At 41.8% G+C, this 25936-nt stretch overlaps 1 protein-coding gene across 1 annotated transcript in view; it reads right to left on the bottom strand.

Annotated features, from left to right (window-relative positions):
* RADIL (Rap associating with DIL domain) overlaps positions 1-25936 on the bottom strand; it is a 346241-nt gene that overhangs the window by 155097 nt on the left and 165208 nt on the right. The window contains exons 4-5 of the mRNA XM_086940689.1: positions 10829-10866; positions 4266-4429 (exon numbers count right to left, since the gene is read on the bottom strand). Of these exons, the coding sequence (XP_086796815.1) occupies positions 4266-4429; positions 10829-10866 (202 nt within the window). The remainder of the gene's footprint in view (positions 1-4265; positions 4430-10828; positions 10867-25936) is intronic.

The raw sequence follows: 25936 nt of genomic DNA, 5'->3' as shown, positions 1-25936 counted from the left end.
TTGCGAGTCTGTAATAGCGATTCCTTATGAATCGCTATTAGAGACTCGCAAAACGGGTCTTTGATGAATCTGGCTGTTTGGGTTTTGCAACATCAGGTGTGTTCACCCCTGCCAAGGCACTGAAAGGTAAGTGCTGGGGCCCAAGCATTTTAATAAAACCTGAAGAACGACCCTTCCGAAAACTAAGGCTACTGAATGCCAAGGCTGCACAGGCCTCTTTTCACCTCAGCCCTCCTTCAACTCCACCCTACATTTCATGTCTCTTTATCTCAATCTCACAGTATTTGCTCTAAACTTTCTCCCTTTGTCTCTGTTTTCCTATCTTTCTCTTCTTTCTTCTTTCTCCCTCCTGCACTGGGTCAAAGTGTGAGGATGAAAAGTAAGCCCTGTCGAGTGACAGTGCTCCTATATACAAGAACTAGTAAGCACAGGTGCAGGGGCTTGAGTAACTCCGAGTAATTCAAGTTGCAGCTGATCTAGACCCTGCCCAACAACCAGTGCTGTACCTTTATCATTGATGAAGGGGAGAATGAGTGTCAGAAGACTCAGAATCAGGGCAGAAGTTTCTTACAGCATTCGCCTGAGACCCTCACAAAATGCAATCACGTGCTCTTTAGTGTGAGTGGGGGCACAATGACCAGAGCCGCCTGGATGAGACCATTTTGTCCAACTGATGGCCGGGAAATTATCCCAACAACTGGTAGTCATCAGGATTCCAGATAGATGTGAACCTCTGACTTACGGTACACTTCCTTCTTTTCTGGTGATTCATAGCTAAATGTGTCATTGGCTAAAAGTGGCACTTCAGGCCACAGCCACGTAGAAGGGTTAAGAGTGGCTTGAAACATATGCTAAAAAGAAATGGTCTATGAAGGTTGCAAAAAACAGTTGATGGACAGAATGCAGAACAATGTCTTACATTCACCCCAGTACAAAGATCTGGGCCTAAATCCATAATTTCTTGCACTCCACACCACCCTAGGTCAGACACTGGCTATATGCAAATCAGCCTTGACCCTGTGCCTCATGGGAACAGTCCAGCGCAAACTACCAAGCCATGTCTTTCCTAGACCGGAATCAAGCATCCAAGGACCGGTTTCTGGCTATCAGCCTTCTTCAGCCTGGATAGCTTGACTCCAGTGATGTGGAGAGCCTGGGACTCACGTCTGAGCATACCCATCCCACTCGGGGTGAAAATTGCAAAAAACACAGTTGATGGACTATGAAGGTTGCCATGTGGAATTCACTTCACTGACCTCAGTATAATCATAACTTTCTGCTCCTCTAGTAAGGCAATGAAATATTTCAACTCTGCCGCCTAAGAGAATAGAAGTACTGCCCCTCACCACTAGGGCGATGTATATTGATAACTCAAGGTCAGATACCTCAGTGTACAACCACCCTGAGAGCCACTGCATCCATAAGGTGAATATTACATTTATGTTATCACTACTTTAAACCCACTACAAAGTCAATAACTTCTTCAATTTCCGAATTAAATAAAAATAATTTTTAATCCATTTGAATTTTAAGTATGCTATTTACCTAAACTAATTTTAAACTTAATTGGCCATACCCTTAAAAACAAAATACATTTAAATGTAATTATTAATCAGAACGAAAACCAAATGCCAACCATACCCATTAAATAATTTAAATACACTAATTAACTAAATTTATTAAAACAATAACTTACCCCTATCTTTTAAACACAATACACTTAAAGTAATTACCAACCTGCACATAACTCAAAGGCCAACTGAAAGAATTGATTTGAATAAAAAGTAAATTACTGTAACATAACCCTAATTCGAATCTTAACCTTTAAATAATTTAAATTAATGTATTAATTAAATTAACCCTAATGCTGAATGTAACCCCTATTTAAATTAATATATAGTAAGTATCCTTACCTTAATCCTAATATTAATGATAACCTTTAAATAATTTAAATAAAATAAAATAATTGACCTTAACCTTACACTAATACTACCGATACCCCTCACCCTTAATGAATTTAAATGTAAATTAATTAAATCACTATGTTTAACCTAATCAGATTACTAACTTTAACAATACTTACAAATTTGAATAAATGTATTAAAAAATTATCATAATCCTAAAACTAATAACAGTCAGAGTTCTTCTAGAATGCATACAGCAACGTAAAATCGATTAATTAACTTACTAAATAATCTTAACCTAACCATCAAGCCAATCTTAACTGTTAATCATTTGAAATATAACTAGTTTTAATTGAAGTAAGTTGTTTTGACCTACCCATTCAATAATTTAAATTAAAGGTTGATGAATAAAGTTATAATAAATATTTAACCTCAACCCTCTAAAGATAATATTAAAGTAACCCTAACCCGTTAATTATGTTATAGTGAATCTAAATTAAATGTAACACTTTTGTGTTTACCTTAAATGATGCAGTGGCCTTCGCTGTTGCGGTAATCTCTTCAGTTGTCACATTGAGGAAATACCATTAGCTGAGAGACCCGTCAATGTAGTGTCACTGAAGTGGTTGTGATGCACCCTACAGGAGGGTATGTCCAACATATATTTTGCAAGGTCTCCACTTGCCTGTCTGCTTTACTAGTGATTCCACTGCTTTAAGAGGACTAAGGTGCAAATTTACTAACATCGTGCCCAGTTTGCAAATGTGATGCAAACTGCCACAAAATATTTATTTTGAATTTGCTTTCCAGTGCAAAATTTGCTTTGCACTGGAAAGTTGCCTGAAAGTAAGTAAGTAAAGACTCTGCATCAGGGGGTCACTCCATGAGTGGTACATGAGTGTTCCCATGCGATTACCCATGGTGTTTGATGAAAAGCCCTATCTACTAACAATAGTATACTGGGTTTTGCACCAACAAATATTGCCTCTTTGGTAGGTGTAAAAAAGAGAAATGCTTTTATTTCGCCAAACCTTTCCTTCTTTGTATGTGTGCTGCTCTTTAACCACATGGCTGCTGGGCGTTTCCCCCCCCCTGTGCTGGAAAATGCAATTTTAGTGGCACCATGACGAGCTCAGCTCGTCATCAGCACACGACACCCGTGGGTGATGACGAGCTGAGCTCGTCATCAGCATCGAAAGGGTTAAAGACCATATCCAAAGTGGGAAAAGTTTAAAAGTTTGTCTAGGTATAGTATTTTGTACTGTAAGAGCACCGTTCCAGTACAAATCCTATGCCAGAAATTATGCAGGCACCTTTGCACTATGCTGCAAAGCAGTGTGCATGGCGCTAGGCAGCCTTATTGTGCTCCAGCACTATGGAAAGAGCAGGACACTACCATAGCTTAGTAGATATGGAACTTTCTGGTGCTCTACGTCTCATGCAACGCAGCCCAGCAAAGTTGGTGTTGCATTGCATGGCTACTTTGTAAATCTGGGTTTTACTGAGAAGAGTCTGACATACAATGATGGACCACTGACATTTTTCTTGTCTCTTCCTTTGATAATAAAAATGGACAGTAGAAGAACAGGCAAAAGAAACTGAACAAAGATATACAGCCAACCCAGGAAACAGATACAGAAACAACTCTGGAGCAAATTAAGTAATCACAGTGAAGAATCCCAAAACACCACAACTGATGGCCAAGTTCAGGGTACGCACAGAGAGGACAGCACAGACAGACATGGAAAGAAGAGCAAGACCTGATGTCAACAATATGACCCAGAACTTTTAAAAACAAGATATGAGGAATCCGGGAACCTCCACTCGAGAAACAAACACCAAATTATTGACTACAAAATGCCTTGAGATGAGCACAGGTTCCACAATGGCAGATACTTTCAGAAAAGAAACCAGTCCGTTTGCAACAATATGAGAGACATAAATAACTCATGGAAGGCTACAGTAACACAATCTATACATCTGTCAAGCTTTGGCAACACTTTCAAAAGGATAAATGATGCTTATAAAGCATTCTGTATTATAATGCATTGATCAGTTATTTCCCCATGCCCTTTGATCTTATGAGGTATTCCACCATGCCCTTTGATCTAGGACCTTGCTGACCCAGTAACCTGGTATGAGAACAGGAGACATCAAAGAAAAGGAGTTTTGTGGGCAAGATTTAAAAAATGGAAAATGGGCATCCAAGGATGCGGGAAACTATCTACTTCATGGTACATGAAATAAGGTCTTCTACTCTTTTCTTGACATGGTGGTAATGTAGAGTATGTTGCGATGAAATCTGAGGCATGCACAGGGAAGACAAACCTACCTTAGCATGGATTTAACTCTCACACCTACCTTTGACATCCACCACCTCCTCTTCCAGGCTCTGAAGGAAGACCGGTGACCGCTGTTGGATGAAGTAGAGAAGCTCAATGGCATTGGACATCCAAAACAGGATATGCTGTAGATCTGGGATCAGGTCTGTGATGCTGAAGTGGGACAAGGATGCAGGGTCTTGACTTGCAAGGGGGGAATGAAAGAGGGCGAGAGAAAAGAAACACAAAGATCAAACAAAAAGTACACCAAAGAGCAGTTATAGATGGCAGGAGTAGGCGGTCGGCAGTCAGAGGTGTCAGGGGTAGCAGCAGCTACCTACAGCTTACATTTGGCATATCGGGCACTACTCTTGCTAGCCCTCCTCTCCAGGCTCATGAAGGCAGCGGCAAATACAGAAAGTAAAAGGGCGATAAGAGCTGCATTTACTTTCTTTAGTTTCCACTTCTGGCCCTTTCTGTTGTCACTTAGGGCCTAACTACGAGTCTGGTGGTCTGAGGACCGCCAGACCCGTGTTGGTGCGGTGGTGGCGGTCCAGCCACAGCTGCATCGGCAGTCCGACCCCTCTATTACGACTTGTGCGGTCGGACCGTAATTGAACTGCCAGCTCTGCCAGAGAACCACCATTCCCTGGCGGCGGCGCAGCAGTCGGGGGCTATGTCGGGGGCTATGTAATATGCAGGTAGTGCCGCTGCCGCACCACCATGCATATGACAAAATTCAGGACCGCCAGCGGTTTCATGGAGGTCTTTCCTCCTTGAAAAGGCTGGCACTGCTGAAAGAAAGGGTGTTCTACAGAGCCCCCTGTGCCCCCTCAGCCTGGGGATGCATGCAGGAGGGCATTACATGTGCCCCCCAGTGAGCATGCACCCAGGTTCCTGCATAGCATGGACTTTCGAGTCCATGCCGTGCAGGAACCCTGTGTGGCGTTCCTATTGAGGTGCCTCTTTCAAATGCACCACCGATTTTGAAAGACGCACAGCAGCGGGACCGTCTCGCCACCCGCCCGCCAGACTCAAAATTGGTCAACTATGCCCTTAGGTTGACACATTTTTGAGATTCACAAGGATGCCAAGAGCGCTTCTGGAAAACATTTGGCAACTCTTATTTACGCTAACATGAGTACAATTCTGTATGTGTAACGGCACATAGTGCATAAACACAGATGCAGAAGAATGTATTTTGGTAACTTTTTTCCCTTTGTTTTTCCACAGGAAAGATATTTTTCTCTTTGGAGAAACCCCTTTCTCTAAATCCCCACCAATTTTGTGGTGTATCTTTCTTTTCCCTACCTTGGAAAGGGAGTGCATTATGCCAGTGAGAGGAGTAAATCCCCAACTGTTTCTTGTGCGGGAATGGCCTGAGAAAAGTTTCGTGAATACCCACAAGTTTGTGTATCTGCACAAAATTTCGAGGTATTATGGCTGGATCCTTGCCCCTGCATGAAAATGTACTCCTAGGTACTCCTACTGCAGTAAAGCTGCATCCGAGTTAATATGTTTGTAAAACATTATTTTGCAAACTTAGAACCTGACCTTCCTCTCGTAAATTAAGACATCTGCTCATATACATCAGACATATATTTGCAAATGGCTTTGTGAATCGGTCCCTTTAACTTCATTCAGTTGTGCCCATTACAACACTTAGGGCCAGATGTAGGTGGCCCAATACCGAATTTCGGCCGTTACCGACCGGTATTGGGCATTAGGGATGTAGGTGGCCTAAATTGCAAATTCGGTAATTTACCGAATCAGTATTTTAAGGAATCAGTAAATTACAGATTCCTTAAAATACCGAATCAGTAAATTACTGATTTTGCAAAGTAGGGAGCACTCAAATGAGTGTTTTTCCCATTTTAGGATTCGTTATTTACCACCAACTATAAGTTGGTGGTAAATAAGGAATACCTTTGAAAATGCAAATCTGTGCATTTTTAACTGTGCCATGTGACAGACATACATGCCCTTAGGGCATGTATGTGTGCCACATCTGCACACAAACACAATTCAGGGGTGCAACAGGGTGTCAAAGTGACACCCTGGTACCCTTGAATGTTTCCCCCATTTTACCGAATCGGTATTTACCGATTCGGTAATTGCCATTCATTCCTATGGGCCTCCAGGCCCATAGGAATGAATGGCAATTACCGAATCGGTATATACCGATTCGGTAAATACCAAATCTTACTGATTCGGTCATTTTTATCGAAAATTTATCTACATCCCATTTACCTATTCTTTAAATACCGAATCGGTAAAATTCAGTATTTAAGAATAGGTAATAGGATTACCTACATCTGGCCGTTAGTGGCGGAGAGGCATGAAGGCATACATACCTGGGCACACCTGTGACTACTCTCTTATAAAGAGGAATTTCCTGTTCTTTATACAAAATGTCTTGTTCTAATGTTAATCTTCTAGGGTTCTCATGACAAGCAGTCCAGAGTGGTCACACTTTATGGGAGCGAGTGGGTTGGGGTGTTTGAAAAGCGGAGTTATCAGTTCTACCAACTCCAGACACGAAAATTACTGGTTAGGAGACACCGAGCCCAGCCTTCTCAGTGGAGCAGCAGGTAGCTCACTCACCTGCTTACTGCAGCCTTGGGGTGAGGCGGCGGAAACACTTGTCACTGACCTCCCATGCTAAGGTCCTCGCAACACAAGCATAACAAACATTCCCCACTGATCATTACCATCCACCTGAACTGAGTACTAAAATCATAACCTATTGTAGAGCCAGTCACATATCTTCCTAGACTGTTGATAGCAAAAACTTAGAACATTTACAGCCAGATTCATCAAAGTAAATTTGGCTCGCAAAGGCCAGATTATGAGAATCTGGCCCTTTGTGAGCGCTATTTTTGCAATTTGGATTCATCATCCCATATGCAAAAATCGCAATTCTAGAAATCGCTAAATTGCGATTAATTGCATTTCAGGAATCTCAGTTTGAGATTCCTTAAATGCAATTCTTGAACCATTTAAAAATTGCGAATTCACAATCTGGGGCCGCTATTCAAAGCGAAGTCTAACTATGTGGTAAACAGCGAAAACTTAGAAAAATGCACTTGGATGCATTTTTCTAAGTTGTATGTTACACACACACACATGTCCTTTGGACATGTGTGTGTGCAACAGCAGTGTACATTGCCATTTCAGGGGTGCTACAGGGTGTCCTTTGGACACCCTGGCACCCTTGAAATTGCTTCCTTATTTGCGATTCGCTAATTGCCAATCGCAAATAAGGAATGACTCCCCATTCATTCCTATGGGCCTTTAGGCCCATAGGAATGAATGGGAAAGCCATTCCTTATTTGCGATTAGCAACTAGCAAATCGCAAATAAGGAAGCTGTAGAAATCGCATAAAATATTGAGATTTCTACATGTATCCTGTTTTGCGAGTCTTTAATAGCGATTCCTTAAAATTCGCTATTAAGGACTCGCAAAACGTTACTTTGATGAATCTAGGGTAATCCCCTATGACTACCTATGCATTACAATGTCATATCATTTATCTTGGTTGCCTCAGCATAACCTGCTTTGCAACAACATTCAAAAAGCTATCTAAGGGTTTTTATGCAAAATTTAATATTGTTTCATACATAATAGTCTTGACGTTTTTAAATGCTAAGCTTACTACTCTGATCCCTTACTGCTCTTTTGCTTACTCTGACACAATAGACCCAAAATTAGCGCTCCTTCAGCCTAATCACATCAGGGGCATTTTTAGATATGGACGTGTACACTCAATTGAACTATGCGAAGTGCGTCTCTCGTTTTGCTCTTTATTTCTCCGTTCACTTGATCGGGGAACTCATAAGAAACCAGAAATTAAATCTTTCATTATATCTAAATATTTTGATTCACGGCTATGAATTAAATTAAATGTGTCTAATAATTGTTTTTTTCCTAAGGAATATCAAAACAAAGATAAAATCAGGACATCACAGCCCATAGCTTCAACCGAGACCTGAGTTTTCTCTCAAATGCAAAATAGGTAATATTCTTGATACCAGGATTGTGACCTTGACTGCCCAGAGGAATCCTACATAAAATCTGCTTTCAATTTCTTCTGGTCTGTTTTCACGACTCCGAACCTGGAGCTACCGGCGCTTGGAGTCTCGTTTCATATAATGATGAAGGCCTTTACCGTAGGCTAGGACCTGAGGTTTTACCAAATATTTTGTGCAAATTTGTCCCAAGATGACCATAATCAGTAAATATTATTTACAAGCAATTTTAAATTCGATACGGACCATGGAGATTGCATATTACTTAAGGCAAAACTAATCAGGAATGTACCTGTGTTGTGTCTCTTAACCAGATGTTTTTAATTTTAAAATTATGCATCAATAGTAATCCTGTGTGAATTGCACACAGCCGCAATATGTTTTATATCCAGAAGTTCTCTCTTAATAGCATACTGTAAAAGAAACTTGTTATGAATGATACCTATTAGATTGTTTGTAAATATTGTATTGATTTTCTTCATTATCGTTTTTTAGGCATTACAATCGCTAATTTAAGGAAAATACAATAAGCCTGAACTTGAACTTGTACTTAGGTTTGTTATTTCCTCCTCAAAGGGGAAAAAAGCTGTAGCTTGGACCAGGTGTTCCCGGGTCCATATGTTATGACCTTGTAATCACCAGATTTTGGTGCAAGGATAATTCTGGGGAACCCATAATGAGGTCCCCGTGTGTCCCACACTTCTGATCCTATTTTCTCTGCCACCAGCACCTCTGTTTCGTTATCACCCTTCTACTGTAAGGCACCTTCTCAGGCCTCGGAAAAACTATTCGCCCACTCACTACCGCGAGTCAGATTTTTATCAGGGTGGGCTATTTTTAGGGCCTCCTGGTCCGTTCTGGCAAGAAAGCTGGAGCTGTAAAAGAACAAGTGGTCTGTTCATTCAGAAAGTGAACGAGCAATAAAGATGCCTTTAAATCTTGTCTTTAGCTTGCCACATTTGTTGTGGGTTTAAAGACAGAGGCCAAGTGTCAGCTAATGGTTTCTTTTAAATTGCTGCTGATTTTATCCTGGAGACCTGTGTTTACTTTTCTGCCACATCATGCTTTAGCAATGTACTTATTAAACATGAGAGTTTTTAAACATGAACTGAGGAACATTCCCGCCCGCACTGATATCAATGATATTTGTGAACTAAGCAGCAAGTCGGCAATCATGTGTACCCTATATGTGGGCTAGATTACGATTATACATGCAGCAAAAGCTTATTAGAACATTGGAATGTTGGGATCTCCATTGAAAACAATGGAGTGCTCCGGGCTTATAATGGCTGGTATAAGCCTGGAGCTCCAACATTCCAATGTTTCTTTGTTCACTGCTCTGGCTGTGAACAAAGGCTTCAGGGAGCCTGAGGGGATTCCAATCCCCTCGCGCTCCCTAAAGGCTTTGTTTTTTTTGTTAGAACATTCTGTCCTCTAGTGACAGAATGTTCTAATAGCCTTATAGCCCTTGGTAGATGGGCTATACCACTATTAAAGACCCTCTCCTTTGTTAAAGGCCCTCGCCTACGGCTCGGTGTCTTTAACGCTGGAGAGGGCTTTTATTTGCCGGTATAGCCCTCTACGGCGGGCTATAAGGCTATAGTATATTATATCAAACAAAATAGTTTTTTGCACAGCCGACATGCTGAACCCACATATTTCAAGGTGCTCTCATGTGTGATAATGTAGAAAAAGGCGACTGTGAAATAAAATATTTGCCTAGGACCACACTATTCGAGACTAGTTTATCGGTGAACCGCATTGTAGTTAGGCCGAGTAGATACTAAAGTCACTTGACCTCAGGTCTAGAAATGTTTTTATGATTTTTCAAGGCCTGCTTCTTTCCACTCACACATGCTCCTTCCCCCCTCCTTTAGATGCTCCTTCATCCACTTTTGCGGCTTTAAGTCAAACAAGATACGTTAACATCTCATTCCCATATTTCTACTTTACCCCTCCACCTGCTATCCCATTTTTACTGCAGTCCGGCTCCCAACTCTTACCTTATACTCCTTGCTCTCCCTTACAGCTTTGTTGGCCCTTAGTTCTTTGAGGCAGTCTGAGGGCTGCAGAAAAGCTACACAAGTAGTCAACATAACATTTTTTATTTCTTCTTCACTCTTACTTCTGTCCTATATCCTCTTTTCATGTGTTCTGTATGTCTCTCCCACTTACATCTTCTGCTCCCCCTGTGCAACCTGAATGGTTCTTACACTCTACAAACTCTACAAAACCAACATGGATGATATAACATCAAGTTCCTGCCCACCCTCTTCCCTCTATCTTACTTTCCTCTGCCAAGTCCTGTTCTTTTCTTGTCACTCCCATTTCTTCTTATTTTGCCCTTCACTGCTTTTGAAGCTGCCTTGCCACAGCACAAACAGTGCATAGGCAACCAACAATACAGCATCATGTTGCCTTTTTCCGTCCCCCTACACAACCTTCCATCGTTCTTGTCCCCCACCATCATTCTTCTTCTGCAGAACAAGGGCAACACATGCAGCCAGCATGATATAGAAAGGCCTGGTTGGAAACTGCATGGGATAACATAGGATGCCAAAGAGATGAACTTACTGCTGCGATTGTTTATCCGCCAACTCCTTCGTCTTTTCCTAGGGACAAAACAAAACAGAATTAATGTAAGAAAGAGAAGTATGCATGAGTAAATTGGTAAAAAGAGAGGCAGCCACAGTCCTGGAGGAACACAGAAAGTAAGAAAAGGGAAGAGAGTGAGTGGAGAGTAGGAAATGGCTGAAAATGTAATATATGGAAATAAAAAAGAAGGGCACAGGCAAAGAGTAATAGTGAGAAAACCATAGGTTTCAGCATTTGTATAGTAGAAATGATTTCTCAAGCTTCACTGAAAGACATTGAGTAGGTAGAAGCGCAAGCTTCTCACTATGTAGAAAGGGAAAGAACAGCAGCTGCAGAACACGTGTCTCTTTCACACACATTAAAGAAACAGTACTATATGTTTGCGGCACATAAGTACAGGTTATCAGGCACATGTGCACAACTGCTATGCAATCGCCAGCAGGCGATGCTCTTTAAAAAAGTGTTAGATCTGGTGCAATGGGGGCGGGGTCAGTGAGCGTGGGGGCAGGGTCAAAGGAATGGCTAAAAAGAAGAAAATATTCTGTAACTAGTTGTTTAGGTAACTTTATACACATTAATAATACATGCAAGTTAAAGTAATCAGTGGCAAATGCACTACTTTATGTTATGAAACCTCTGTTGGTGCAATAGTGGCCTGTATATTTTAATGCTATGAGGTCCCAGAAAGTTTCTGAAAGCACTGTGAATGTGTATGTCAATATTACAATATGTACTTACATTCGACACAGTATAAGATAAGCTGCAGCCAAAGATTATCGTTGCATATTACTAATGTCTACATTTTGAAAGCACTTTTTATCTGCAATCAGACTGTACCAAGTGCATAAGTGTCCATTGAAAGCACACACTCCAGACCTCCGCCAACACCCTTACAATACCTCTGAAGAAGAATACCTCTTTGTCATACGAACCTGCAAATGACTCTGTCAATTAAAGCCAATACTGGCTTCCAAGCAGCTTTTACATTTGCAGATTAACCAATTGCAAACATTTACATTTCTTTCAGGCAGAAGGCACCACAGCAAGAAAGTTTGTTTCTTGTTTAGCTCTGGTCTCCAAGGACTCACAGCACCAGAGATTCCCTCCCTCCCGTTTGAGCCAAGGCATCTCAGTTGTCGTGATCGACCGTCCCACGACTGATGTGCGTTCCACCCCGATCCCGCCCACTTCATCCTCTGCACTACACCCAATGCAGCCCAGATCACAACAGTGCTAACTTTTTTCGCGCAGAGAAGTGTACACCACAGTCCGTGAAGCGAACTCGGGCCACTCAGAAGTCGGCCGCAACGCAGACCACAGCAACAACACACGCTTACCTCACACACATTTAACAAGCAGTAGTGCAACATCTTCTCATACACACAATGGGCATAGTGTACTGAGCTCCACCAACAACCTGGACACAGAACAGATACAGCACAGAGCCTCCCTCCGTCCAGGACCCAATGGGCATGAAGATGTGTCAGCATTACACACACTCCTCGCACACACAGCCAGGACTGCAGCTGTACACACATCCAAACACAAGTAGAACATATACAGTACAAGCAGCAGCGACAATGCAAGGTTCCTTTACCCACATACCAGGCACACATAAGGCATAAACCTTCTATTTCCACATTGAGTAGGCGGATTAAACAGACAATCCAACTGGCGTATGAGTCTCAGGAGCAGGTGGCATTAGCCGGGATTCAGGGGAGATCTACCCGTAGTATTTCTGTCTCCTGGGCTTCTTTCAAGGCGGTCTCGGCAGAAGACATTTGTAGGGCTGCTACATGGGCTTCTCCTCACATATTCATGGACCACTATCGGGTGCTGTTGGGAGGTTCAGCTGCTGGGGGATTTTGCTGCCGCTCTTCTGACGGCAGGCACTGGGGGTGATTGACTGTCCCTCTCATGTTGCGCTGTTGTTCTTTCCTCTGTTTGTTGTTTGGGTTAAAGTATATTTGTGCCTCACATTTTCGTTTCTGGTGTTTATATTCTCTGGTGACCATGAAGCTGCATTGGCTTTGGTATATACTCACTACATCAGTATTGTGGCAAGGAATACTTACGAGCAGGTAATGCCTAGTTACTCACCGGTAATCTTCATTACTCCAAGTGAAATCTTCCTCGCCACACAGGTTCCCATCCCTACCTTCCCTATTTGGTTATTGGCTTCATGTTTTTGGTACTGGGGCTTGGTAGTTGAACAGGGAGCGGGTGGGTGGTGCCTCTTCTTATAGTAGGTCTGGGGTGAAGGAGGTCGGCCATGTTAGGGAGGAATAGGAAGCGGAAACAACCTTTACTACGTGGTCAAAACACTGCAATACATTCACAACGCAGCTTTTACAACGCAAGTCGTTACCACGACTTGCACTGGAGGGAGCTCTAGACTAAGGAATAGTGTGATTTACTATTCCAACACCTTCCCTACTGTTCGTAGGCTGGAGTTGGAATAGTAAATCATACTATTCCTAAGTCCAGCACCCAACAGCGCAAGTCATGGTAACCACTTCCGTTGTAAAAGTTGCGTTGTGATGTACCGCGATACATCCAATAGGAAGGCTAGAGCTCTAATTTGCTTGGAGGATTCTGTGGAGAAGCTGAAGCTCAATGAGTCAGTAATGTGGCAAGGAAGACTACACTCGGAGTAATGAAAATTACTGGTAAGTAACCGGGGCATGATACAGAACAAGAAAAACAGTGCAAGGTTCCCAAACTACACCCGACAGTTAAAACATAGGGAGGAATGTAAACTTCTTTCATACACAATAAACAGCACTCCAAGCAGCGTGTAACTGCCTCTTGAGCAGCAGCAGGGCAAGCGTCCCCCTGTCTCAGTCTTTCTCACAAACACACAAACATGAGCAACACAGGGAGACTGCCGAAGTAAATTTCTCCATGCCCACACGCAAGTAGGTTCATCAATCAGACCTCCACTCCACCTCAAAAACACACCAGGTACAGGATGGAATCAGAACTCAAAGATAACCTCTCACACTGACTGGGTGCAGAAGAGCAACCAGCACCACAAAGCTCACTCACACAGAATAAGTATAGTACAGTTGACAATTGTAACTACACACATGCACCATTTACATGCAGCAATGGCATCGGCACTGCACACTTCCCTCATACACAGAACAGATACAGCAAGAGCAGCAAAGCCTGGGGCTTCCTTACAGACCTGTTGCATAGGAGGCAGTAGAAATGCAAGCTGCATACAAACACACACAGTGTGACAGCAGTGCAGCAAACTTCCCTTGCACCAAGAACAGGTAAAGCACAGGTCGATTCTTTCACATACAATAGGTTCAGAATGGGCAGCGTTAGCGAAGACAAGGCACTGTCGGCAGTAGTATGTACCACTCAGTATGAACACATAAAGCATAGGTAAGTGTACCCAGCTACAACACTGACACACACACAAACACATTTACACATGCACACAAACACACCCGTACATACTAAACACATACACACACACAGACACAGTCCTATGAAATGTTTGTGATATTAACAACACTTGTAAGGAAAAGGTCTCTCATGTTTCACATATTTACAGTAATCCATATTGACTTGGCAATTGTGAACATTTTCAAAGGGTAAATATGGCTGATAATGACGGAGAAAGAAAGCGAGAGTGTGACTCAGAGAGGTAGAAACTGTATGACAGATGGAGAGTGCAAGTGACAAAAAAGGAGAGGGTGGGTGAGAGAATAGAAGATAAGAAGGAGAGAGGTGACCCTGAGGGGCACACAAAAAATGGAGAGCCCCAAGAGGGTGAGACAGACAGAAAAGAGAGAGACTGGAATAGAAGGAGAAGAGAAGCAAGGAGAAAGGGTGTGTGTGTGTGGAATGATAGTCCATAGCTCCTACATCGATCTGGTACTTTTCTTCAACTTATTCATCTGGTTCTATTATTTTTTATGGTCTGGCTTGACAGACAATTATGTGAGCAACACTAGAGAGAGGCTTTGGCTACACCCACATGTTGGAGCCAGGAGTACATGTTTTGATTGGACAGAAGTTGTGTGCTTCCTCGAAAAAGGGCTTACTGTCTACTGCCATTTTGCTTATTTATCCAACTGCCTGAGCTTGAACTTTCAGGGGCACACACATGACATCAGAATGCCATTAACGTTTCTTAAATAATTAGAACATTTGTGTTATTTTTCTCAGGCAGCAGCACCAATGGGAGGGGGACAGTCATTAAAAATATGGATTGTTAGGTCTGGCTTGGCAGTGCAACTGTCACCTGACCTTTTAACCTACACCAACACTGCTCTACAGTTCTTGGCTTCCACACAAAGACATACCTATGCAATTTACTTGTTCTGCTTAATATTGCCATACAACTTTCCTTTAAAGCCAGACCTATTGGCATTGCTCATGCTTGTTTATCTGACCCTGAGACCACATGGTGTCAACAGTAAGGTGCTACCATGCAGCTGGACGCTGGGTCAGGCCCCAAAGTGCTACTCTGTTAAACATCTGGCAGTAACCTCTCTAGTAAATGATGAGATACCTTCTAGTTGGTTGCAGTACTGTCTGGGATATTTGGGATACAGATAGAGGGAATGAAAGGCATCTCATGGCAATGAAAGTCGAACCAGTCTGACCCACTGAATCCATTCCTGGATTGCACTGGAGGTTCCATGGTTTTGATGGCATCCACCTGGAGAACACAAAGGCTTTGCTATTCGAGCTGAGTGAATCCAATGTGTGATCCCCACTGTTTTTTGAGGATGACAATTGCAGACCAGACAAACGGATGACTGACATTTGCTGGCAGCTGATTCAAGTACAGATTCACAAGTCGTTATATGTACCATTAGAATCCATGCATACCCTCATAATTGGGTCCTTAATTTGTATGTTGTGTGTGTAGAATTTTACACAAGTGCAAGAGGGAGACCGCAGCATAATAAATGGTGTTCTATAGACGACACTATGAGAACAGTTTCATTTTAGGTTGTCTTCATACATCTTACAGATGCAGCAATGTACATGCTGCTGTTCCCCCATACTCCGCATAGATGTCTGTGGGCTGGGGAATACACATATACAGCATGCCATCCAAAACATCTGCCTTGCAGCAATCGCGTCCCATCTGCGCTATGCTGGATGACACCTAGCATCCAGAACCCCTTGGCTCACTCAGTCCCATTTTGGTGAGTCCAGTTTACATGGTCTGTCCAGATGATATCAGCCTCTCTGCTGTCTATCTAAAAAGCCTAGGAAGAAAGTCAGAAAGGCATACCTTCTATGGATCGGAAGAGTCTAAATTTGAAAGAAAGCGGCCATCTTCCATGCCCCAAAGCATTATAAATATCGGCCCATCCAACCAGTCTTTTTACTTTCTGTGGATTTGAACCACACTAATACAACGCATAATAAATACAATTTGAACATCAGGTAATTGACTCTCGCTTAACGTTATTTTAAAACAGATGCTGACGTGAAGAATTTTCCCCACCACATGCTCAGGAAGCTGGACTACAGGATTAACTGAGTAAGTCGCCATGAGAATGTACGACTAGTTAGGTTGCCCCCACTGCGTACAGGCATTAAATGCAATGTTAGAATAACTCCACTTGGATGACTTTGGAAATGAAATGATTTGAGGTTTGCGTTTCCATACAGATCCTGAGGTGGAGGTTTCTCCTTCCATGGGCTTAGGAAGAAGGTTGGGAAACAAACCGAGTAAGTTGAGAGGATGACGAATATTGTAAATACCTACCAGAGTCTTCCTAATATTAAGGCATGATGTAAATAAAGCTTGGGGATGTACAGTACAGATGGCCTCTAGGTCACTTCTCAAAGGAAATCTTTGCTTTTAAACTTATTGATACACTATGATCATGGGCGACAATATGAACCCACGAATCAGGCGAATTATGCCCTTTGAGTGCTTTTGGATAATGCGTTAAAGCACCAGTTCATGAAGGTAATTGTCACTACTATATAGATGGTGGTTAGTAACTCGGATTTGGACTTGCCCTTTTATAGAACGGTTAGGGGCGGTTGCTGATCTGCACACATTGTTCTGACTGTGTCACTGGGTAGGTGATGGGTAGTATTAATGTATAGCGATAATTATGTCCAAAATTTGAAAATGAGGAATAAGTACAATTGTTCACTATTTATTTATGTTGTTGGTCTCTTTTCAGATTCCATATCCCTCAGAGATTAGAGGGCTTGCATCTGAGTTTTGCCAGTGCAGCGATTCCAAGTTGGTAAACGCGTATTAATAGATAATAATTTTTCCACCCAATGTGAGTAGGCACCTTAGGGTGTGACTCCCTTTAGATGAGAATACATTACTGGTCCTGAGGAATGCTGAGTCGAATAGGACTCACACGCTGAAACATGTCGACCGTCTTTTAGGACATGGGGTTCAAATTGACTTAACCCTTATGTGTCCGATCTTTTCACTTTGTTTTTAATTGAGTTTGAATCACCCCTCTATTAAAAGTGTTGGTTGGGGGAGTGGTCTATACTCATTTTAACTTGCACTTATGTGTTGTATTATTACACGTACTAAAAACTGGAACCCGATGAAGACGGCTACCTACCATGTGTGGGTGCCTTAGGGCTCCTTTTTCCTCACTGGGAATCCACAACCTTTAATTTGACACAGTCTATGTTTGCGTAGCACACTTATGGGTGGTGGTGGTGAGGATAGGTTGTCTTACCCCTTGTCCCTTTGTGTTTTATTTGTATTATAGTTCAAGATACACTTTAGTTGTTTTTGAAAGATACTCTGCTGCCCCACACCAAGAAGCACTGGCGAGAAACAGGACTTTGTATGCCACAGTTCTTCTTCGAGGCTAGGCACAAGTCTATGATTTTATAGAATGCACTTTTTCTGTGACTTGGAAGAGAAGAAACTGCAAAATCTGGGTTGTAAATGGGCAGGGTCCTCACCAGGAAGATCCAGAAGCAGGGTCTAATAAAGACTCATGCCTAGTTGGCCAGAGTCGGGGCTTAGGCTCTTGGCTGCCCAGATTCAGCAAACACTGGTATCATGTTTATAGACTTTACAACTCCAGGGATATATGTGGGTTAAAGTTACGACTGGACATTGACCCTACCACCTAGTCTTCCATTTTTAAATAGTTATCCTGTGGGTCCAGTCTATTGGCTGACCTGTCACCATGTGCAGTAACTAAGTGAAAATTATTAGCATGACAGGCCAGGGTACAGAACCAGAAGTGCTGCAGTTACAGTGCTAAGTCCAACTTCACGAGTGGTAGTTCCTATTGCGTGAACACAAAATGTGAGATAAGATGAGATGAGACAGAAAATGGTGTCACCTCTGAACCCTGCCAATGCCCATTAATCAAGAGTAATGGATCCTAGTATCGATGTTAATGGGACACCAAGCTGCACCGTATATGGGATCAAGTCCTTGAAACCCTAAAGTCACCACTGTGTACTTGGAAATTAACTATTAGAGCCCTAAAGTCATCACTTTTCATATGTGATTTAAAAAAAAAAGATTCTCAGCACCCTAGTCACAAACTGTTTACATTAACAAGAAGGAGTGTCTGCTTACCAATCATCAATTCACACAAGTATTGTAATAATAATAATGGCTTCCGTCCTGAATATCGACACAACAATATCAACATACAATAAAACTGAGGTCAAAGTTTTGAAAAACGTAAATATAATGACCCTATACTTTTAATTAAAATAACACAAACAAAATATCAAAAGTAAAAGAAATCTACAACCAAAACATAGAGAACAATAATGACTTTTAAAAGTAACAAGTGAATCCATAAGACTGTTGAAAACCCCAAAATAGTGTACCTTAACATTCATTTTTAGATTTTTGTTTTTACCTAGACGTAATTTGAATTTTAAATAAATAGTCAATTAAAAACATATTTTCACATTTTAAATTAATTTTATAGTAAGACAAACATTATGGGGTCAATTTTCTGAACTTAAAAACAGACTTAACCGTGTTGTTTCTTTGTGCTTAGAATTCACAAAAGCTTTAAGTGCATCCTTAAAGTTTTGTCATATGAAAATGTATAACTAATGCACTGTTCTGTAATGTACTTCACTTTCAAATAAAAATATAACTTATATCATAGAGAACCTTCAATATTATACATGATATGGGGGGAGGAAAACACGATGTGGGAGCATCATCCTGCCACTGACCTCCTGATCACTGCCTGCCTGACATCTCTGTGCGCTGCTAATCCCCCGCCGCCGCAGCCCAACTCGCGGCCGCCGTGTGGGGTTAGGTGCTGGTGGGACTTCATTTCCCAGCACCCCGAGCGCCAGGGGTACGCCGGCCAGGACCCACTTCCTGCCTCACGGGGCTAAAGCGGAGCACTTCCCTCCGCGTCGCGGGACGCGCGCGGGCGTCGCCGGGCGGAGCCCGGGCAGAGGGCGGGCCGTCTGAGGCCGTCCGGGGACGTCGAGGGACGGGACGGGCCATCCCCCTAACCTCCGGGATCCAGCAACATGGGTAAGCGCAAACTACCCTCTCCCTCAGCTGGTGGGGCTACAAAGGTAAAAGTCCCACGAAACTCTAATAGCATATTGTCTTTCTTAACTACCGCTGTGGGGGAGCTTACAACTGAAATAGCCAAAACTGAACGCAAATTGGGATTGGAGCCCTCAAACACCATTAAAGAGGGTGTAGTCCCATTGAGGTCAGCCGTTTCATGTATACCTCTAGAACCCAGGATTGTTATTGAGCCCCACAAGGAGCACATCACAGACATCCCAAATACCCAAGACGTGGTGGATCGGGTACTTATTAATACCACAACACCAGTAACTCCCCTCCCAGGGGCCGGACTTAACATTCATCCAAAACAAGGAAAGAGACAGTACAAAAAAAGGAATACTAAAAAATCTACTACGGCGGCCAAAGGACCACTGAGCCCACTGGAATGCTCATTTAGGGACATGGTGGAGAAAATCCTAATTGAAAAAGTGGAGACTACACTGACCTCAATAGCTAAAGACATTATTGATGTTTTAAATGAATGTGTCGCAGTGATCCTAAAAAAATGTGAGCGTCTGAACACATGTTTAGCCACCAAGGAACCCCCAACCTTTGTGTTTAAAGGTGACACTTCGACAGTACAGGGGCGCATGCATAATCAACCGTTTAGTGGGAAAAAAAGGCCACGTAATCACACACCTGATAAGGAAAGCGATCCAGCTGTATCTCCTAGTTGTTTAGATCCTCAACAGGCTGGCTCCGCTACAACAACACAAGGGGGACCCCCCCCGCTGATGTTGCGGACCCAGTAAATAGTAAGATCCCTATAACGACTAAATGCACTTATCAGCCAACAATAAATCTACCCCCTGATGCTACTCCCTTTGTCGCCATTATAGTTAACGTTTCCCCACTCAAGATAGGAGAAAGGGAATCCCCACAGCAATTACTGTCTAGTGTTAGGTCCTGGTGTAATGAAAACTGCACAGGGGAGAAAGACATGGCTAACAGAATTCTATTGGTAAGACGGGTGGGCTGGCTTGGTCGAACCATTAAATCCCAGAAAGGTGATTGTATAATCAAAAATTTTGACAACCCATTTGAGGCACGCAGATTATTCTGGGATGCCTCAAGTTTGGAGGGGCCGGATGAAGGGCTACGTGCACTACCACTAGGATTCTTTTATCCAAATACTAGCCCTCATTCTCTAACAAATAGGGGCATTTTCCCAAGAAAAGAACCTAGTTGGAGAGATCCCCCACGCACCTCACTAGCTAATCCCAAACAGGATCTGGTCCATAGCTGGACCATGATTAACACAGCATTACGTCCCAAACCCAGCATTAATACCGGGACTGGCTTAAGGGAGACATTGCCCCTTCAAAATAGATTTTTACCCTTGACACAAGCAGAGGTGATAAATTGACTTCCTGTCCCTCTTGGGGAACCACAAATTCAATCCATAGTCGATAAACCCAAAACTGGTATTATAAATAGAAAGACAAAACTCATGAGCTGGAACATAGCGGGGTTGCGCTCCAAAAGGGAGGATAGTACCTGGATAAACCTCATTAAAGAATATGACATTATAGCTCTCCAAGAGACCTGGGACAGAGGGAGTAACTTCTGGGTCCCATGGTTTACGTCGTATTTTACCCCAGCAAGCAGTACAACAACAGGTAGAGACAAAGGGGGCCTCATGCTTCTGGTTTCTGTAAACATAGCAGGATCAGTCAAACAGTTAGTCTCTCACTCCTCAAACCTTTTAATCCTGGAGATTAGTTTTCCAAATGACTTGAAAATTCTAATTATTAATTTCTATAATTCTATACTAGATGGTAAACCCAATGAGAATCTCTGCTCTCTGGAAAAATTTGTATTTGATTATAGGGAGCAACAATCCACTTTTGTACATTTTATACTGATGGGGGATTTTAATATTCATCTCTGTAACTTAACTTGTCAGATCAAAGACAGGGATGGTCCATCAAACGCTACTCATCAACACTTTGAACACAGTACCAAAGGAGAAGCGTTGGAGGCCCTCCTATCAAATATTGATCTATACGAACCAGGGTTCCAGGATAGAAATGACCGTGTTAATACCTATTGTGCAAGGAACACAGAGACCATAATTGACTATATATTTGTATCCCCTAGTCTGCTTAGTTTGGTGTTCTTTTATAACGCAGTGTTATCTGCCTTTAGTGACCACAACCCGGTCATCCTTGAGCTGGACAACAGTGTCGGTCTCCTTAAGGCAGAGGTAAACAGAACAGCAGACACAGCCGTACTAGCGAAAGACCAAGGTAGAAGGTTGAAGTGGAGTAAAGTTACTCCACCAGATTTCTTCAATAATCTAACCACAATAGCTAGAAATGAATTAGACATTTGCTTGGATTGCTCAAGGCATGGGGGGAAATGATCACCTCTTACACCACAATATCTACCCTTGTGGCCAAAGAATTAACCGTTAATATCCGGAACAAAACCCCCCTACTAAAGGGGTGGTTTGACAAAACCTGTTCTAGAGCCCATAGTGATCTTATGGCAGCCCTTAGAAAATCTCCAATGGACAAGGAGGAAGATGTAAGACTTAGAAAGGATTATAAAGTCACATTGCAGGCACGTAAAGGAGCCTTAAAAAAGGATGCCTGGATAGCTCTTATGGACAAGGCAACACTGAGAGATAGCGCCAGCTTTTGGGCTATTATTAATAACCCTCTGTTCTCTGGTACGGAGAACGATACCTTGGAAGCTAATATAAGCGAGAAAGACTGGTTAGATCATTTCAAAGACATTTATGGGAGTGATCAGGTAATCAAACCTTTTACATCTACTGTAACGAATCCCAGTCAGCCGGCCCTCTTTTTCTCGCTAGAAGAAGTGGTGAAGGCGATAGAAAACCCTGAGGGGAAAAAAGCTCCAGGACCCGACGGTGTCCCTGCTGATATGTACAAGGCAAACACTACGTTTTGGGCTAAAATATTGACAAACGTTTTCAATGCATCTACAACACATGGTCTCCCAGACTCCTGGTCCCGCTCAACCATCATACCGGTCTTCAAGAAGGGGCAAAGAGGAGACCCTAGGTGCTAAAGGCCCATATCGCTCCTTGACTCATCAGTTAAAATTCTAGGGAAGGTGATTTTAGCTAGAATTGAAGATTGGGCTGGTAAAAATTCCATTCTCTCTAACGCCCAATATGGGTTTAGAAGGGGGAGAGGGACCGAAGATCAGTGCCTTAATTTACACCTCATTCTGAACAAATACACGGTGGCAACAGGGGGATCGATCTATCTCGGGTTCATGGACTTGTCCACAGCCTTTGACCTGGTTAACCGGTCCAGGCTGTGGACCATTCTCCTGGACTTAGGGCTGGATCAATCCCTGGTCTATTTTCTGGCAGAGGTTCACCGGGACTTAGATGCTTCCATTAGAATGACTCAAGAGGGAGCCTGCACTGCTAGTTTTAAGTCCACTAGAGGGGTACGCCAAGGATGCATTCTTGCTCCGATGTTATTCACACTTTACATAAATCATCTGGAAGAATCATTGGGCAGGACGCCTCAAGATACACCCCGTTTTGGAGGATCGTCTATTCCAGTCCTCCTCTACGCGGATGATGCCGTTTTAATGGCACGAACACCCCATGGCTTACAAAGACTACTAACTGCTTTTGACGAATTCATGTCTTCACTTGACTTAAAAATAAATACAGGAAAGTCAAACGTTATGGCAGTGGGGGGTAGAAAAAACAAACTCAACACCTTCCATTGCAACCAGACAGCAATCACTAGAGTCAAGGTCTTTACTTACTTAGGGGTGGTATTTGACGACAAGAGCACCTGGGCACCCCAAATCTCGTCCAAGGTTAACGCAATGAAAAGATCCTCAGCTGCCATAATAGGCTTCGCCAAACGCCTAGGCGGTAAACCAACTGAAGCCATTCTATCCTTATACAGAGCCAAGTTAGTCGCAATCGCTAGGTATGGGGCCACAATATGGGGGTTATAATCATTCGGAGGCAGTCCAAAGAGAGGAGAATACATTTTTACGCACACTCCTAGGGTTACCACAGTCAACAGCTATATTCTCCACCCACCAGGAGCTCGGGCAGGGGTACATCGGTGATATTATTAAGTTGGCCCCTATTTTGATGTGGTTAAAAACCTGGCTCAATCCCCAGCTGTCCCTGAATCACGCGATTATAAGGGACTGCGTGACCCTGGACAACATGAAAAGAATCCAGTGGCTGTCCTACATCAAAAACACACTAAGTGATCTGGGTCGCCCAGAACTATTTTCAAATCCGGAGGGTATAGTTAAAGCTGATTTGGTGTGGGCCAAAACCACCTTTATTAAGCATAGGCAATTGGAGCAAGAGGCGGAAGAACTAAGGAAGCCCACTGTGAGGGAGCATTATTTATCAATATCATCTCTAACTATTCAACCATACCTCACCGTTGTGTCAATCCCGTTTCATCGCTGGTTACTGACTAAATTTAGATTTAACCAAATTCATTTTTTGCTAACTGACTCTAATGTTTGGGCCAAGCCCGAGGTCGTGGCCCTATGTAAGTGCGATGGATACTCCCTGCAGGATACTTTGCATTTTACTTTCTTCTGCTCCTACTATTCCTTACCCAGAAAAACGTTCATTATTCCCCTGATAAAATGTAAGGGGTTTGTACAAGCGAAACCAGTATTGTTATTTTTAAAATTATTGGAATCCCCATTCATAATGTTTGGAGTCGCTAACTTTTTTGTCGCTGCTATTCGCCTTCGGAAACGCATTATGATGAGCCACTTAAGTTTAGCAGGTGTTGATTAATGAATCTACATTGACTTAAAAATGTTTTAAAAACTGTAAATATTTTAAAAAATTTCTTTTAAATTATGTCTCTTGCATCATGTCCATGTACCCCCCAATTTGCTCTATATAATGTACTTTTTATGATTTTAATTAATCGAAATAAAGTGGTTTTGAACTTGATACCTGATATGTCTGTGATGTAATACATTTATGAAGATAATATTAAAAGAAAAATATGTATAACAGATATCTTGTCACAGCTTTGTTTCATATTTAAATCACAACAAACTTGTAATTTAAGATAGTATGTATGATATAATCAAAATTGTAATTTATTTGAAATAACTTTTTGCTTGGATTTTTATTTTATTAGATTGTATTGATATTATGGGTAAAAGCGTATTTAATGCCATTATATAGTTCATTAGGGCATATCTTACTCAAGCACGCACATCTTATTAACCCATACGTATCCTACGCACTCATGAGTTCGTAAAATAAAAATGGGTGAGTAAGATGTGAATGAGTGAGTAAGATTCATTAGTCCTGAGTGCTTCTGCTGCACCAAAACATGTATTGAAAACTTTAGGTTGTTGAAAACGGAGGCGTAACAAGGGTTATCTAATGTAAACACCCAATATTCATGGGTAATACTGGGCAGGATAATAAAAATGATGAGTGTGCTTATTTTCTTTTGTCATATTTTTAGGTAACATCTCAAATATCTTAAAGCTATTAAAACTCACAAAAATTCTTACGTTCATTCCTTCTTGAGTGAATCAGATATAAATTGTGTGGAAAATTGCCCCAAATTTCTCAAACAGAACAAAATCTAAATAATTCTTGTAAATGTTTACATATCTAAAAATAAACTGTAAATATCTTCATAGATACATTTAAGTTTCATTTTTTAATATAAATTCGTTTTAGAAATCTATAAAAAAAAATAAAAAAAGACTTTTTTAAATGACGTCTTTTTTTAAGAAGTTAACTTTCTGGAAACACACTCTAAACTAACTAAATTAATTAATTAGTTATTAAATTATATAAACAATGACTAAATAGAATGCAACTAAAAATCAAAAATAAACACAACTATATAGAATCTATAACTAAAAATACATTTGTATATTCTAAGTCCATTCCAATAAATACTGGGGTAATTGCCATAAAAGATTGGGTAAGTGCATATATTTGGGAGAGGGGTACATATACTATCCTAACTCCCTTCCATCAAGCACTGCAGTAAGAACACATAAGCCAGTTGGCATAGCCACTATTCTAACTGCAGCTCTAAAAATCTTGAGGTTGGTGGATATAACTGAGGGGAGCATATTTACTATTCTAACTCCAATCCTATAAACACTGAGGTAATAGCATGTGAGTGGGGGAGGGCATGATTGCTAACATTGTGGTAAGTGCATATAACTGGGATGAGGCATATTTATCATTCTAACTTATTTCTAACAAACATTAGTGTAAGTAAATATTATCGGGGTGAGCATACTTATTATCCTACAAACCTTGGGGTATACAATCGAGGGGAAACTAAATACTATTCTAACTCCAGACCTATAAATATTTAGGTAAGTGCATCTAATGGGGGAGGAGGGGCGACAGGGAACAAATACTAATTTAACGCCATTTAAACAAATTTTCGGATATGTGCATGTAGTTTGTGAAAGGGAATGCTACTATTTTAACCCCAGTCCTGCAAATATTTGCTTACGTTCATAGGAGTGAGTGAGACACATTACTATTGTAACTGCAGCCCAACAAAAATTGGGGT

Source organism: Lissotriton vulgaris, chromosome 10, assembly GCF_964263255.1.
Source record: "Lissotriton vulgaris chromosome 10, aLisVul1.2, whole genome shotgun sequence".
NCBI classification, from domain to species: Eukaryota; Metazoa; Chordata; class Amphibia; order Caudata; family Salamandridae; genus Lissotriton; species Lissotriton vulgaris.
The sequence above is the reverse complement of the archived record's forward strand: the minus strand, read 5'-3'. Positions and strand labels throughout refer to the sequence as shown.